General features: G+C 39.1%; 1 protein-coding gene across 1 annotated transcript in view; it reads left to right on the top strand.

The window, feature by feature from the left end:
• The window catches only part of HMCN1 (hemicentin 1), a gene marked incomplete at its 5' end in the record, with an annotated part of 201,165 nt that overhangs the window by 52,001 nt on the left and 132,352 nt on the right, over window positions 1–16,812 (top strand). The window contains 5 exons of the mRNA XM_082483753.1: window positions 4,539–4,659; window positions 5,242–5,505; window positions 5,773–5,917; window positions 10,156–10,277; window positions 16,308–16,583. Of these exons, the coding sequence (XP_082339879.1) occupies window positions 4,539–4,659; window positions 5,242–5,505; window positions 5,773–5,917; window positions 10,156–10,277; window positions 16,308–16,583 (928 nt within the window). The remainder of the gene's footprint in view (window positions 1–4,538; window positions 4,660–5,241; window positions 5,506–5,772; window positions 5,918–10,155; window positions 10,278–16,307; window positions 16,584–16,812) is intronic.

Raw genomic sequence — 16,812 nt, 5'->3', positions numbered from 1 at the left:
CTACTTTACATAGGTCAAGCACCATGATCCCAGCTTTCCTAAATTGACATGGAAATGATCATATCGGTATAGGTCCCTTCCAACTGAAGTGTTATATTCTAGAAGTGTAAATACTATATTGTCATTTTTGGAGGGGAAGTCACCCGTGTAAGATACCTTTATAGTCAAGTTCACAGTGAGGCGTGCTGAATGGATGCATAAGCGCAGAGGTAGTTTGAAAAGGATTATTAATTCCCATACAGCATTGTAGGAAATTATTGATACTGCTGCGGAACTGGAACTAGAAAAGCATGTTGAGCTCAGCAGCTCTGTGGAGACTTGTTTGAATGTCAGTCTGTGCTTCCAGGACCAGAAATGCTGAAAAACCTGGTACAGAGACACTGTAGTGGTTTGTTTAAAAAAAAATAATAATAAAAATGCTTGGGTCCTGCTTAATTACATCAGACATATTGGATACTGAGAGAACTTTTCCTACAGTCAATGCCTTAGTATTCCACTCTGTAGCTTGTTGGAGTCTTAGGTTAAGCATGCAGTCTAATAAACACTCTCAAACAGAGTGCAGAAAAATCAAAAGCTGTGTGTGATCTCTCCCTGGCCCTGAATGGCTGTTGCTAAGCTGAGGCCTTTTTGGTTGTGAGCTGAGCCATGTGGAACCACTTGTGTATGCCTGCACTGTGTTGCTCAAATTTCTGGATTCCTGGAATTGCTGAGAGGGGAGCTTGCCACTCTTAGAGGCTCAATGTGTAACACCCTTCAGAGCTAATAAGGTCTCCTAAAGCCGAGGTTGGCACTCAGCATGGTGCAAATGGCCAAGTGGCTCAGCTGGAAGGAGGCCAGCATGCTCAGCTAGATGCAGACCAGCCTAGGCCAAAGCATCAGGCTGCTCCTGCAGGGAGGGTTTTTAAGTTTTTTGTTTTTCTAAGCTCAGCACAATGCTGTCTGCAACTCTGTGGAGATTAAATTTTCAAATTTATGTATTTTGGGTTTAAAAAAAAAAGAAAAAAGAAAAATTGTCTTCAATATAAGCGAAATATTTTAATTGCTTTAACTTTTGTGAGCAAAGCAGGCCTTAATTAGGTTTGTGCAAAGAGCTTATATAGGTACTTGTCACCGGAAGCGCAAAAAGTTTGCATTTTAGTACGATAACAAATCACAGTAAGCTAAACAGTATTAGCCGCTACTAAATCAACTGGAGAATGATCAGTCCAAGAAGATCCACAATGAAGTATTAGTGCAGTTTCAGTGCTTGGTGAAGTCTTTAAATCACAGGTTTAAGTAATGTAAAACGCGCAGTATGCAGTCCAGTTGCCTCCTGTGCTGCAGGAGGCCTCCAGTTGCCTTCAGGTACTTCAGTCTGAGGACATCAAATCTGTGCATGCATGTGTATTTTATAAATAGGTTTTCCTTCCAGATCTGCTATAGTAATCTTGGTTTACAAGGTGCTCTTTTCAAAGAGCAATGACGTGAGGTGAGCATGTGGCTCCTCCCTCCGTTGTGTATCAGTAAACAGTACAGGTTTTGTGCAGAAGGAAGCATGCTGCTTCAGAAAGATGATTCTGCTGTTGCTTGTGTTTTCCACACCTGCAGCTATCTGTGAGACTAAATTTATCTGCTGATCCTACTGTTGAGATACCTACCAAGAGGTGGGCCTCAATAGGAACAGTCTTACTTGTTTAATAGAAGTTGGAGCATCAAGTTTGTGCTTATTAAATCCCTCTCACGAAGACCTGTCCTATGGACTCTTAAAAGACTTCTTTGGAACAGTTTGGGAGGTATACCACACCTTGCAAATAACAGTTATCTGCAAGTTCCAGGACAGCAGCATTAGAAGGCTGTTGTATGTAATTACTCCTTTAAGGCCTTGCCTGCCGTGTTGAAAAGGCAAAGTGAGCGATGGAGGTGAGGCGGTGGGGGAGAGTCAGGAGTTGAGAAGCCCTCTGCTGCTCTTTTGTTCTGTTGTTAATCAACAGGCCATAGTTTTTTCAGGTGAGCAATGCCACAAAAACTTCCCTGCTACTTAGAGTTAAATGATCATCTGTGTGATTGAGACAAGGAGAGGAAAAGCAATGAGAAATCAGCAGAACTTGACTGTTCTTATGAGCAAGACAGGTCTTTAATGACTGCTGTTGTCTACTCTCTTTCACCCCTATAGCCAAATGCAGCTGGTTCAATGGAGTGTAATGACCAACCAGTCCAGAGTAATTTCTACTGAATGAGCACATTCCTTAAAGCCCAATTCTGCTGCATATCTCCATCACTGTAAATATAAATATATAAACATAACTGTGCAATTAAAGATTTATTTAGCCATTGTAGCTTGTTTTTTCTGTTGTGTGAAAATGACGAGTTTCTTTTACAAAAACCTGTGCATTTTTTCATACATTTGTTTATAGATATGCGCATCTTGGGCAATTTTATTTTGTATTGTTTCCAAGACAGAAAAGCGTTTTTTCTGACAACTGTGACAAATACGTGTTTGGCCTTTTTATCATGCTTGCCCAGTCTGGAAGGAGAAGCATTAACGTTCAATACCAGTGATCCACGTTAAAGTACAGATAATGAAAAGTGACTTGACAAAGATACTAATTGGAAAGCAATCCTTTGGGATGAAATTGATTCTTAGGTGTTTGCACAAGACTGCCGGCTCCCGGGCATGACAATGATAGATACATTTATTGTTACTAGTAAATGGTAAAATTTTATAAGGTTATTCTAGCATTAAAAATTCACAAGTATCCAAAGGTCTGAATTATTCATAAAGAGAAATAATTTCCGAATGTATTTTTCTGTGGGTTGTTTACTCAGCTTTAGTCAGTGGCTTGTTTTGTTTGCACTAAGATTTTAAGGCTGTGACTGAAGACTTAAAAAAAGCTTTGTGAAAACTTTATTCTCACCATAAATTCCTTATACAGATGCATAAAGCTATAAAAAGAAAACTTTGTCACTGAGTTTGTCTAGTGAAATTTTAACTGCCAATTAACGCTTGATAATGTGAGTTGTTTGGCACACGTAAATATTTCTTTTTATTGTTAACAGCTGGTTTATATAAAAAAGGCTTTAGTGGTGATTTTTCTGAGGTGAAAGGCTAACCAAATAGAAGCAAATAGAGGTTGTTTTAATCAGATAGACATCAATTTGTCATAGTGGCTAAATGGCTGTCCCTAGCCAGTTAGTTATAAGAAAAAAATGTTTAATTTAATATTCACATGGAGCTGTATCAGAGGTAGTTACTAAACTGAAGGAATTATGTATTTGAGAATGGATTAGATAATACTCTTTAGGTAGATAAAGCTCAGTGGAATTACTTCATTTTAACACTGATTTTCTTGCACATTGCAAGTCTTGTGCACTGTCGTGTCTCCCTGAACAAAAAATCAAGAGTAGGTTCTACTAACTGCAGACTTGGTCTTGGTATAATATGGCTTAGATATCACTCTTTACAGCCTTTTGAATCTTTATTTTTTCCTGCTCTTCTGGTTGAAATTTTCCATGGGTTTGTCATAGTTAAGTCTGTAAAAATCTAACTCCATGCTCAGTGCAGTGCAGCAGGGATTTTTTTGTTTATGTGTTTTTTGGTTGTTTTTTTTTCCTAACACCTGAAGGGCATGGAATTAGGTGAGGATGAAAAGCCTTGGGTTCCTGCGCACTCTTGGCAAGTAGCAGTTGTCTTTTTCTTTCTCAGCACAAAACGATAGAAAGTAATTTAAGGAAGATAAATCAAAATAATTCTAGAATTGAGAACTTGCATAAAAGCTACTGTTCCCTGAAAGAGCATAATGCTAAGGCTTTCTAAGAGTGGGTGGACGAGTGGGGGTTGTTTGTGATTTGTTTTTTGCTGATTCAACCAGAATGACAAAGTGGGGGTGGGGTGGTGGATGGAGAATAGAGGTGGGAGATACTTCTGTATCCTCTGCTTTCCCACTGAGACCTTGTCTGGGAAGGTATGCTTTAATATACACTATGCTTTAATATACAATATTGATTGAGGTTGGTCTGTACTTGCTACTTGTTTCATGGTATGCAGTCCTATGATGTTTGCGCATGCCTTATGAGTAAAAATAGTTTTGTGTCTATTTAAAAAGGGAACTTACTAGTAAATAGAAAAGTAAGATAAATTATTGTAGCATGGGAAGTAAATTGCTTTTATATATTATCAGCAAAGATTTTACACTGATTTGTCTATTGTTTTACTAGTATGTAATATACTTTATAATGGTCAAAATTCTAACTTCCAGACAGTCTCCCATTACTGTCACTGGCGTGTGACAAGTAGTTGTTGCTCTTGTGTGTTTGTGTTGTGATTTACATCTCAGACAAATGGCTCTTTTTGCTGATGCTACAATTGTAGGGTCTAGTATCTAAAAGTAAAGACTTATTATAGGCACTTTTAATTACAGCTTTTGTCATAAGCCTCTTTTCTGTTCTGTTTTTAAATGAAAACTGAAGTCTATCTTCTGAGCTCAGTGGACAGATCAGAAACATTGCAGTTCCTGAAATGGTAGTTATGCACACAGTCTTTCACTCTGTTGCTTTTTCAGACCTCGAGCAGTGGAAGGCACTCTGTTCGGATCACAGGTCTCAGCACTATTGACTTTCGAGCTGGGTTTTCTAGGAAGCCAACATTAGATTTTAAAAAAACATCCAGCAGACCAGTGCAAGGTTCGTTTCCATTTTATTCCATGCTGAACAATAACCATTTTTGGACCCCCAAAATCAAGTACAACTCTCTGATGATATCTCTGGTCAACTTTGTGATAAATCTGGGGCCTCTGTTGGTTGGTTCTTGGGCCTTGAATGTGTGAGAGCAGCCAATGTTCCTGTTTTATCATACTATGACACTTTTTCATATTAGCTTGGTTTTTTGCTGTCAGATAAATCCAGATATCTTTAGCTACTAAATGCCTCAAAATTGCAAGTCTGTTTCTGTTACTTTCAGAGCTTCAGAAAAACTCTTTGGCTCTGGGGCATGGTGATGAGTTACTAAAGAGGCTGCTATTTCAGAAACATCTGTTGGAAATCAGTAATTTAAACGTTAATCAGTGCTGTGTCTCCTGACAGCTAGTAAGCAGAGCACAGCTTAGTGCAACTTAGTTTTTTGCTACTTAGTAAGTTAAGGTTGAAACTGAAGGTGCATTCATGGGATAGTGGGCCATAGATATGGAATTTAACCTTTCCTTTTCTAATTACTCATTTATATATTTTTCTTTTAGAACTTAAAACAGCATGTTTCTGTTTTTCTAGGGATTCCTACCTTCGTGCTGCTAAATACCACAGGGATCTTTCTTCCTGCTAGAGTAGACCGACTGGAACTTCTGAGTATTACAGGGGAACTTCTTAAGACCTTGCCTGTGAAATACTATCCTGACAGAAAACCCTATGGACTCTGGAATATTTCTGACTTCATTCCACCAGATGAAGCTTTTTTTGTTAAAATAATGGGCTATGACAAGGATGATTATCTTTTTCAGAGAGTTTCAAGTGTTTCATTTTCTAGTATTACTCCTGGTAAGAGATTTTAACTTGAATTGAATGTACATTTGTAATATCTGAATCGGTTAAAATTGGTATCTAATATCTTTTTTTAACCTACACAAGTACTTTCTGTGCTGTTTCCTTCCAAAGTTCTGTCTCTGGATTGTGATGGATAAGTTAGTGTTACTATCTGCAAAGTACAGCTTTATCAGAAATTGAATTTCTTTTTAATAAAAGGAAAAGATAGGATACATGTTAGTAGATGTTAGTAATCTTTTGGGGAATATTTGCTTTCTTCAGATGCTCCGAAAGTTACAATGCCCACCAAGACTCCAGGATATTACTTACAGCCAGGGTCTGTTCCTTGCCACGTAGAAAGTCTTATACCTTTTACTCAGCGTTTTACTAAAAATGGAGTAAAACTAGGGGTGGATCAGTTCTTCAAGTAAGTAGTGACCTTTTTTTTTCCCCCAATACTGTTTTATTTATACCCTATGACTTCTATTTATTATTTACTATTATGCTGCTTATATCCTATTACTTCTGTTATTTTTGGTGATAATCATTAGGGAGGCTGTATTCTATGGAGAGATTTATTATATTTATATATATATGTATGTTTGAGGGGGGTGTACGCTTGATATAGATGATGAGATTATATGGTTCTGGCCAAAATCTGCCTCAAGTGTGTGCTCTTAAATTATGATAAACTGGGTCTAAAAGTCTAGAAGGCAAATGCATTTAATTTGTATTTTTAAAAGTTTTGCAAAGTAGATCTGTAACTAGCTTTTTTATGGAATACTCTTCCCCTCTCTAATGGTATACAGATTATAGAACATAGGTTAATTTGCTTTATTTTTAATGGCCTTTCATGGATGCCCTAGAAGTATGTCCTATGAACTACCCTAGAAAATTTTCCTCTTCAGAAAATCTCTCAAAATAGGTAAACTTACATTGCATATACCAGAAGGCTTTTCAGATTTCTGTATAGAAAATGGATTGCATGTTCCTTCTCTGTAGAATAGGAAAATAAAATACTCAAAGTCCATCTTGTAATTCTGGTAGTTGAAAACAAAAGGGAAGTATGTACTAGAAAACAGTGTTGTCAACCTCTGTTAGCCTCTTGTAAAGCCCAAAGCACTGCAGGAGAAGGTTGAAGGCTAAGTTCTATCATTCAATAGCAGGTACATGACTACCAAAATAAATACATTCTGAAGCTCCCTTGTACACTGTTGGTGATGTGAAATGTTGCAGCTCTTTTATTTATTTGTTTATTTTTTAATGAGGTGCCATTTATATTTCGTCAACCCCAGGACATAGTTTAGCAGCTGTGTAATTTTTTCCATTCTTTAGATATCAAACCACACACTTCTACTTGCTTTTCACATATCCAGCACCTTTATGATTGGGCTGCATTTTTCATTTTCGTATTACAGACCAGATGAATAAGGGGATCATCCAAGTTAATTTAACAAAATATATTTCAAGCTAAATGCTGTTTATCACAGTTAAATAGGATCTAATTCAGCTTGGCTTGTCTGCATTGTATTAATAGTGAAGTTCGGTACAGGATTTGTACATCTTAGTAGTTTAATGCAGATTTGAGCTGTGTTATTGTTCTGCATTGAATGACTTTCAATGAGTTTTGTTTTCATAGAATCATAGAGTAGTTAGAGTTGGAAGGGACCTTAAAGATCATCTGGTTCCAATCCCCCTACCATGGGCAGGGACACCTTCCACTAGACCAGGTTGCTCAAAGCCACTATCCCACCTGGCCTTGAACACTTCCAGGGTTTTGGTGACAAGATGTCATCTTTATTCCATTTTTTAAAAATACTTATTTTGAAAAGTGAATGGTTTACAAGTTGAATGTTATAGTTCTAGCATGATAGTTGTCTGTGGGAAAGTACCATTAGAATGAATATAGGTTAAGGGTTCTTGAAGTGAATGTACTTTGAAAAAAAAATTTAACTTTGAGTCCAGAGGTACTATCAGCTGTAATAATCAGTCCTCATTTTAAATGAGTAACGTGTGTAGGAAAAAGAAATTCTCTAAAATTGCAACAGGTTTGTTTTTCTAGATTTCTGCATCCTGTGGTGGTCTAGTGAGAAAATGTGGATTTTGATTAATAACTTAGTGCATTTCTGACAAGGCTGATTTAGGAGACCAATAACAGTCGTTAAGCACCTCATTCCAGTGGGGAATCAGTGGGAACTGAGCACTAATGTATCTTTAAAATCCATTTTCTGTTATCAATGGCAGATCCCACCAACACTGCAAAGGGCAGAATCAGCAAAAATGAGTGAAATTTTGATAAGAAAGGCAATCCATTTAGTTAATAATAATAATAATAATAAAAATCACTCTGAATCAACTGTTATTTGTGGCTGTTAGTCAAATCTAGTCTGCTAAACCATGCAGAATATATCCTTTAAAACTACATATTAACTAGTGCAATACGAGTGAATCTTAGGTTTTAGTTCATTTGTGTCAGCCACAGCCTGCTGCTGGTAACATCCCAGGTGAAAATGTGATATGGGATGTGGTGGTTTATGGTGACCAAGATGTGAGGTTAGATACAACATGAATATCACTGTGCTCTCTGCCAGTGTTTTTACAGTGCCTAATAGCCAGCACATGGTCTTTGGATTTTGCAAATGGGCTACGGGAGTATATTTGTATTTTCCAAACTGACTAGAATAAGCAGTTTAATCAGCAAAATACATATATTGTAAAATGATTTGGGTAAATTACTTGATACTGAAAGGTGCTGAGTTATCCCAATAACGCATGTCACAAAGAGTTGTGTGTCGTTACTACTCTTTAGAGTCAGTGCCAAAGTGTGCAGCAGATGCCTTGAGGTGTGTATTACTCATTGCTGCCATTGTTGTATTTAATTTTTTTTTAATAGACCACCATAGGTCTCTGTTTGTCAAGCTTTTGCACTCTGGACACATTTCCTTTTATGCTTCTGTTCTCAAGGCTTCCGTGTTCGACATCTGTTATATAGCAAAAGTCAGGAATGAAGAAGAATAGGATTGCATAACTTCACTTTTAACATACTTTCTATGAAAATGAGAAGTGTCTCACTTTTTACTTGGAAGAAACGCTATCTTATTCTTTAGTGTTGGCAGTTACTGCCATTTCCACTTGCCAGCCTTGCACTGTAAAATGTCATAGATTTGATATATGATATATTATGTTATCTAGAATAAGTATGAAGTAAGAGAGAGTAAGTAGGAGGCCATTTAAGGTCACTATATACTGTTTTCTTTTTTGGTGTAATTGGATTGTCTGTCTCACGGTGCTACAGTATTGAACTTTCATGCATATTCCAAGTCTCTCTCTTTTGTTCTTTCTATATCCTTTAGGGGTTGATAAATCAATCTATTCTGACAAACAAAAGAAAGACAAAGAGTTCACTAATTTAATGTTTTCCCATAATGTGGCAATTACTTGCCAAAGCTATCATGGATATTTTAGTGCTCATCAGTTTTGTTTATATGCCATAGCAACAGAACACAGGGAGCACTGGGACACTGCAGAAGAAACACTGTTTTGCTCATTTATGTCATCATCTGTGTGTCTGTTGCACCATTAGCTGTATAAAATGTGGTTTTGAATTTTGAGAAACTGTGTTTGTTTTTTTTTAAGCACATGCAACCACTGGTCAATGTAATTATACTTTTTTTCTCTTCTTGACTTTAACACTGCATGTGATAGATACATGCTATTATTGCTGATCAGTTTTGCCCTTGCTGTGATTTATAGAAAAATCCTCAAGTATTTATCTGGATTCGTGTTATATTATCTTGTTTGCATTTCTCCTGTACCCCACCCTATGTTTTCAGTCTTGAATCCATTGATTCTGTCTTTGTATTTGTTGTACTGTTTTGTATGGCTAGGCAATCAAAGTGCAGAATACTGGATTATCATAGTTATTGCTGGTTGTAAGTTCAGAGGTGCAGCTGGCAGAGCAGAAGTCAGAGTCATCTTCATAGAGATACTTGACATTTTGCTGGATTTGCTGGATAATTGACATTTTGCTGGATTGCACATGCCTGGGATGGAGGTAGTCCTTACAGTTTAAAAAGTACAGAGAGCTGTCTGGATATAGTCATCTTGTAGGCAGATGCTGCCTTCTCCACTGTACAAACCTAATAGTGGATTTGCATACAGAGGGGAAAAGTAGATTATATCTGGTAAAGGATGGGGTCTGCGTTATGTGTAGCCCCCATGGAATTTGAGAAGCTCATACTGGGAGGATTGACCCTTGTTACCCTTGCTACTAATAGTCACAAGTTTGGTACTGCATACTGGTTCTACATAGAAACCATATTAAGGAAAGGTATATTCTCAATAACAAGAGAGTATGAGCAACTGAGTGAATGACTGCAAATACAGTAGGTTTAGTTGTTGTGTGACAACTGTTGACATATGTTTGTAGATATGCAAGTGAGGCATTCTGCAAAAACTTACATTTCTTAATACTTATAAGAAGCCTGACATTGTATATATCATTTCTTCAAATAAAATTTATAAAGCTAGATCCAATTTGATTCATCAGAGGGTCTGTTTTTCCTTTTCCTCATAATTGTTGTGAAAATATCCTGTGAAAAACCAAGTTCTTGTACCTCTTGTTTCCTTCAGGAATTTAGTGAGCATGCCTTTTTCTTCTTCCAGAGAATCATCTAGTATGAGTTGGGAAATTGCCACGGTCTCCTTGTCTGATGAAGGCTTTTATGAATGTATGGCAACTAGCAGTGCAGGAACTGGACGTGCACAGACATTTCTGGATGTATCAGGTGGGTAGTAGTCCATCCTTCTGCGCCAAAGCATGGTAATACATTGTGCTGGAACACTTAACAGAGAGCAATGCCATTTGGGGCCAATAAAATACATTTCAAATGCTAAGTATATTTTTAATTATTTTTTTTTTCCTCACCCATGTGCATAAGTGTGCTGACGTTTATTCAGCATAACTCTCTCAGCCTGTCTTCATAGGAGAGGTGCTCCAACCCTCTGATCATCTTCGTGGCCCTCCTCTGGACTTGATATAACAGGTCTATGTCCTTCTGATGTTGGGGGCCCCAGAGCTGGATGCAATACTCCAGGTGGGGTCTCACCAGAGCAGAATAGAGGGGCAGAATCACCTCCCTCGACCTGCTGGCCGTGCTTCTTCTGATGCAGCCCAGGATGCGATTGGTATTCTGGGCTGTGGGTGTACATTGCTGGCTCATGTTGAGTTTCTCATCAACCAACATCCCCCAAGTCCTTTTCCTCAGGGCTGCACTCTATCCCTTTATCTCCCAGCCTGTATTGATACTGGGGGTTGCCCCGACCCATATGCAGGAACTCGCACTTGGCTATGTTGAACTTCATGAAGATGGCATGGGCCCACCTCAGCAGCCTGTCCAGGTCCCTCTGGATGACATCACTCCCCTCCAGTGTGTCGACTGCTCCACACTGCTTGGTGTTGTCGGCAAACTTGCTGAGGGTGCACTTGATCCCACTGTCCATGTCACCAACAAAGATGTTAAACAACACCAGTCCCAGTACCAACCACTGAGCAATGCCACTCATCAATGGTCTCCACTTGGAGATCGAGCCGTTGACTGCAACTCTTTGAGTGTGATCATCCAACCTGTTCCTTATCCACCAAGTGGTCCATCAGTCAAATCCATGTCTCTCCAATTTAGAGACAAGGGTGTCATGCGTGATGATGTCAAATGCTTTGCACAAGTCCAGGTGGATGATTCCAGTTGCTCTTTCCTTATCCATCAATGCTGTAATACCGTCATAGAAGGCCACCAAATTTTTCAGGCACAAAAAGCCGTGTTGGCTGTCATGATGTCCTATGTTCCTAAATGTTCATGCTATGTTCCTAAAAATGTTCCTAACTTCATAAAAATCTCAATTTGAAGGATAACGAGTTATAAATCTGGTCATCCATTTAGTATGAGTTTCTGCATCTTATTTGCTAAAACAGTTTCAAAGCGTAAAGCACTGATATTCCACTTGCTGAGGGAGAGGGAATTTTCCTTATGTAAGTTAATGACCTGTTCAGACTTGGGGCACTAAATGATTATGTCCCATTAACTATTAGTGAAAGTTGGTTGTGTTTAGAGAGAATCCTTCCTGAGAGAATCCTTCCTGAAAAGTGAATAGGGTAATCCTGGTCAAGCTTTGGACATGAAAATTTGGAGTGGGAGAAAGGGAGAGAGTAATGTTGTCCTTCTCTGAAGGTGAATGTAACGCTATATTGCTTGTGTACCTGTCAGTCTGCTGGGACATGTGGACGTTGGTTATTGCCTGTAGATTATGATGATGAGAGTTTCTATTGCAGATCAGATAGAAATGTTTCCCAACGTAAAATAACAGGCTTTACTTCACAAAATTAATCCTTTTACTCTATTCGAGGATTTTAGTTTAAGTAACTGTAAACCAAGATGGAGGAAACATAAAACCAGGCATGGTATTGAACTGCTTCAGCAGACAGTAGAATCTTCTGCAGGAAGATGACCTGCAGGAAAAATTAAGAAGAAAAGCTTCTTTATTCATGTGGGTGGGTGGATGAAAACCGTGTCTATGCTATAGCAAATCTTGTCACTTAATTTTTTACAGTTGCAATGCAGTCTGAGGAAAAAGAATTTCTATTTTGAAATAAAAATCTATTCTAGATAGCCTTCTGTTTGTGTGATCAGACATCTGTCATGCAGAAGTGTAAGCTATTGCTCTTGATTAGGGAAAACACTGGAGTTGAGTAAGTTAATTTACAGTGGCAGTGAAGATAGTAGAGCTCAGAACAGCAGTTTGAATTCAGCTTTGGGGTTTCATATAACTACTTGAAATCAAAGTTGTCTTGTCTTTTCTCTCCTGTAGTAGGTAATTCAGGTTAGTTAAACTGGATTATGAATCACAGAATCACAAAGCAATTTAGGTTGGAGGGACCTTTGGAAGATACCTAGTCCAACTCATAGCAGAATCCACTTCCAAGTTTGATCACGTTTCTCAGGAACTTGACCAATCAAACTTTTAATGTCCCCAAGGACAGAGATTTCAAAAGTTCCACAGGCTGCCTTCGGTGCTTAACTACTCCGGCTAGGAAAATATTGTGCATGTCTAGTAAGAATTTCCCCTGCTGCATATTATGACCAGAGACTCTCATCATGGTTTTTTGTGCCCTGAGAAGACTCCAACTCTGTATTCTCTAAAGCACCCCATTGAGTAGTTGAAGAGGGTGACTATATATCCCTTCACCTTTTCTTTTCCAGGCAAAGAGGTTCTTCTCACTGCAGTATGAGAAAATTCAAAGAAACCACTGTGATATCATTGATTCCATGCAAGGCAAAGTTTGTAGAGAAACAGCACTCTTGCACCAAATGGTAATTTGAGGAGACAAATATCCTTTTAGTCACACAAAGTACTCGAGTAGAATAGAACAGTAACATCAATACTTACCCAAATCCTAGCTCTAAAACACTTTTATATTTTGTCTACGAAAATCCTTCTGGAGGATGGGGTATTCCCATATACTTGTTTCAAATCATGTTTTGAAGGACAAGCAGTTGTTATATTCTGCCCCAGAAATTGTGGGCATAAAAATTCTTGGTCTGGAAGTTGCAACCATCCTCCTCCTCACAGAGAAAACTGAAAGAGAATCCTAACTTTTTTTTTTGTGATATTCGTAGCACTTGAAATTCAAGAGCAACGAGGGGAAGAATTCCTGTATCCTCTCGTTTACAGAGGCCTGAGAGAGTGACTGAGACTGACTTGCTATGTAAGCATGAGCCATTAATTCTGTTTTGAGCCATGAAGAGGATTAATGAGAGGAAGATGCTTTGAAATCCTTGTGTACAAATATTTGGAAGAAAATTACTTGAAATTTCTTTTTTAAGCAAACTAAATCTTTTCAAGTATTCTTAGTTTGTCCAGCTGACAGACAGTATATCACAGATAATCCATTTTGTCAACTGCTGTGTGAAAGGTATTGGAACTGTGTCAACATTTTCTAGTTTCAGAAAAAGCAAACACTTGAGTTTGACTTTGTCTTACTAGTATTAAATCTTTAAAATGTCAAATGGCTTGTTAGCTTGGGCAGGCACCTTAACTCAAGTGCCAGTAAAGAAGTGTTCTGAATTCAGCTCAGTTTGGCTGGGGGATGTGTGTACACTATTGTGGTAAGTGGCTGGTGTAGTCCAAAAGATGTGCTTGACTGGACTGATATTCAAAAGATGGGGATTTTGGTCCTTTACTGGCCTTCATCTCTAAGTTTCTTGAAGTAACATACTTGGTGAGATGCCTATGGAAAGCATTATAAGATTTGTCTTTTCTCCTAAACAACCCAAAACTTAAAGCGTAGACAGAAAACTGTTCTCGGTAAGCAAGTGTACCTTTTCTTGACTCTCCTCTGCATATGTTAAAATAGGTATTTTTGGTAATAAGGGTGATTGCTGTTAGGGACTGTTTATTGGGAAGCAGAGCTGCACACCCAGAATGCAGAGCGTACGAGTGATTCATTGCTATAAAGCTTGTGAACCTCATCTGAGACCCGGCATGCAACTTAAATGAGGAGGAGTTATGGCTAGCTCTGAGCTTAGGAGTAACTTTCACCCTTAATAAATAGACTTTTTTTATTCTCTTTTATCCTTGCTTTTCTTAGGATAATTGTTTTTCAGTGCGTACTGATAAACGTTTGGTCTTGCCCTTACAGCTGTCATTTCTGCTAAAGCGTCCCACTCGGAATATTATTCATTGCAGATCTTTCTTTTTTCAAGAACCAGTCTGGGGAAAAACAAATGGAATACACGTATATATGTGTATATATGTTTTTAATGGGAATGTATAGTGATACATAGTGCATTTTTTTTCTCAAACATTTAATTGTTGCCTCCTTTATCAGTGATATCTCAAGAAAGATCAGGATGGCTGCTCCTATTTTAAGCATCTGTGTTTTCAAAGTTTAATTCCAGTACAAAATTATTGCAGCTGATTTCTTCCAGGAGTGATAGAAGCGTACAGTCGAGTAGAGTGGAAAGCAAATAATAGCAAATAGTGGAAGCTACAACATAAAATATGTACAGATAGAATGGAAAATATAATTAAATTATCTAAGATTTTAGTGGAAACTGTTAAGCGATGTTGCAAGTGGCTGCTGTCTGGAGCAGCTGCTCCAGCCTAGAAATTCCTCCTGCCTGGCTGCTGGAGCTCAGCCTGGTACGCCCAGAGACCTGAGGGTCTCTGTCCCAGACCCATGGACACTGCTGCTGCTTTCCTGCTTGCACATTCATTAGTAGTGAAGTTGAGCATGTGTCACAGACACACAGAAGACACTGCCACAACCAGCTCCACAGACGAGGTGCGGCCTTCAACAGCAGCTACATGTAAGACTTGCATAAAGCAAGGGACAGCCAACTCCCCTCCTCCCCATCTGGTAAGGATTGAAGTTCACTGCTGAGAGCACATGTACATCTCTCTCTAGATCCACATGCACATTAGCAGATGACTTGAGTACTGGCATGGTCCCTCTGTCCCCCTGATACCCCTGCCCACATCCTGGGCCCTCTTACCTGCTTCTTGGCAGCTGTTCCAGCTTGAAGTTTGCTAACAAACTGCACGCTACCCCCTACGCACACCCGGTTTAGGGAAGGTACAGAATTGCGAGATTCTTGCCTGCTCTGGTAGCTGGTACTCATATCCCAGTCACTCCAGTAGCTGATGCCACAGGCCTGGGGTGTCTACACCCCGTGGTCTAACTGCAGTAGCTGGCACCCAGTCCACTCACACTGGTCTGTCACATAGCTGGCACTTAGTCCTTGCAGGACACATATAGAAGGGATAGAAAGTGAGATTATACAGAGAGAAAGTTAAAAAGAGATTTAATAGGAAGACAGGACAGACTGTGATGATGAGGTGCAGGACTCAGTCAGTCAAGAGTACTGACTGGTGATGTTTTACATGCAACATGCCCCTCTAATGCCCCTTACGGTGTACTTCCCCCCCCCCCCCCCCCCCCCGTATCTAGGACCCCAGGTTTGTGTCTTTATCAGTTGCAAAATCCGTGTTGGCCCCTCTTTGAAATGATACCTGTAGCTTCTTGATAGCCCATCAGTTAGCATGATGAAAATTCGTTTCTTGTCATTGTCTCTGCTGTTGTTTGTCTGCCAGGTCTGTGTCTCTGTATACTGGGTTTTTTACTTCTCCTTTTCCTTATCCCGTTTGACAAGGTCATTGATCAGATAAACGTAAGGGAACAGATGCTCTGTCCTTCCATGTTCCCTTATAGGAACTGTCATGGGAAGAACTTAATAATGATGCTTAGAGCAGTTGTTGACTTGGTTTCATTGTTGCTGTAAGAAGAGCTTGTTAGTAACGTGTTTGTTCATGTAAAGCCTGTAAAAATCTAGTGTGTAGCTCAGATTCCACTATGTGCGTTCACACCCCAGTCAGAGATCGGAACCTGAGACTTGGTCGTGGTCCTGTCTTCCTTCTGTTGCTGTGGTGCTCTGATCTTTTGTTGGCTTTCCTCAGTGCAGGATGAGCTCAAAGAACACAGTGCTACATCTTCTCTTGTACATGATGTGATCTTTCATCCTACTTGATGATTGTTCTCCTGTTCGATAGCTTAGCATCAGGGAATGAGGATGCTGCCCTGGGTTCTGTTTCATGGCTTCAGCAATGTGAAATTGAACTAAATATTAAGCCAACATTACTCATTACCATTTTTTTTTTTCACTCTGTAGTGTACTTGAAGTTACCAAGAATCCAGAAATCAAGCAAAGGTTCCCAAATCTTTCTCTTATGATTTTGTTCTTTATTCTGTTCTTTCTACACAGAGCCTCCACCGATGATTCAGGTTCCTAATAATGTCACTGTTGTCCCTGGTGAAGGAGCCATCTTAACCTGCCTAACTTTAAGCACAGTGCGTTACAATCTCACCTGGCAGAGAAATGGCAGGGACATGAGGCTTAAGGAGCCCTTGCGAATAAGGATGATGAGCAACTTGTCTTTAGAGGTGAAGACTGTAAAGCTCACAGATGCTGGCAAGTACAACTGCATCGCTTCTAATGAGGGTGGATCTACCACAGCATCAGTCTACCTTACGGTGCAAGGTAACATGGAAACTACATGTTAAACTTACTCTGTCATGGTTTATATTTATTTTTATCTTGTAAGCTGTCTCTCTTAGTAACTTTTCTATTTTATTTATGCCTGTTGGTAAAACTGCTTGGAGACTGACAGAACATTATGTAGTTCTTGCTATTTTTAAAACGGCAATGGGAGTCACCAAACGACACTAGTGCTCATTTTGCGAGATGGCCTTGTGCTGTGTGTCTCTAT

Source organism: Vanellus vanellus (assembly GCF_965231255.1).
Source record: "Vanellus vanellus genome assembly, chromosome: 5".
Classification (NCBI taxonomy): Eukaryota; Metazoa; Chordata; class Aves; order Charadriiformes; family Charadriidae; genus Vanellus; species Vanellus vanellus.
Note: the sequence above shows the minus strand (reverse complement) of the source record. Positions and strands in the feature narration are given on the sequence as shown.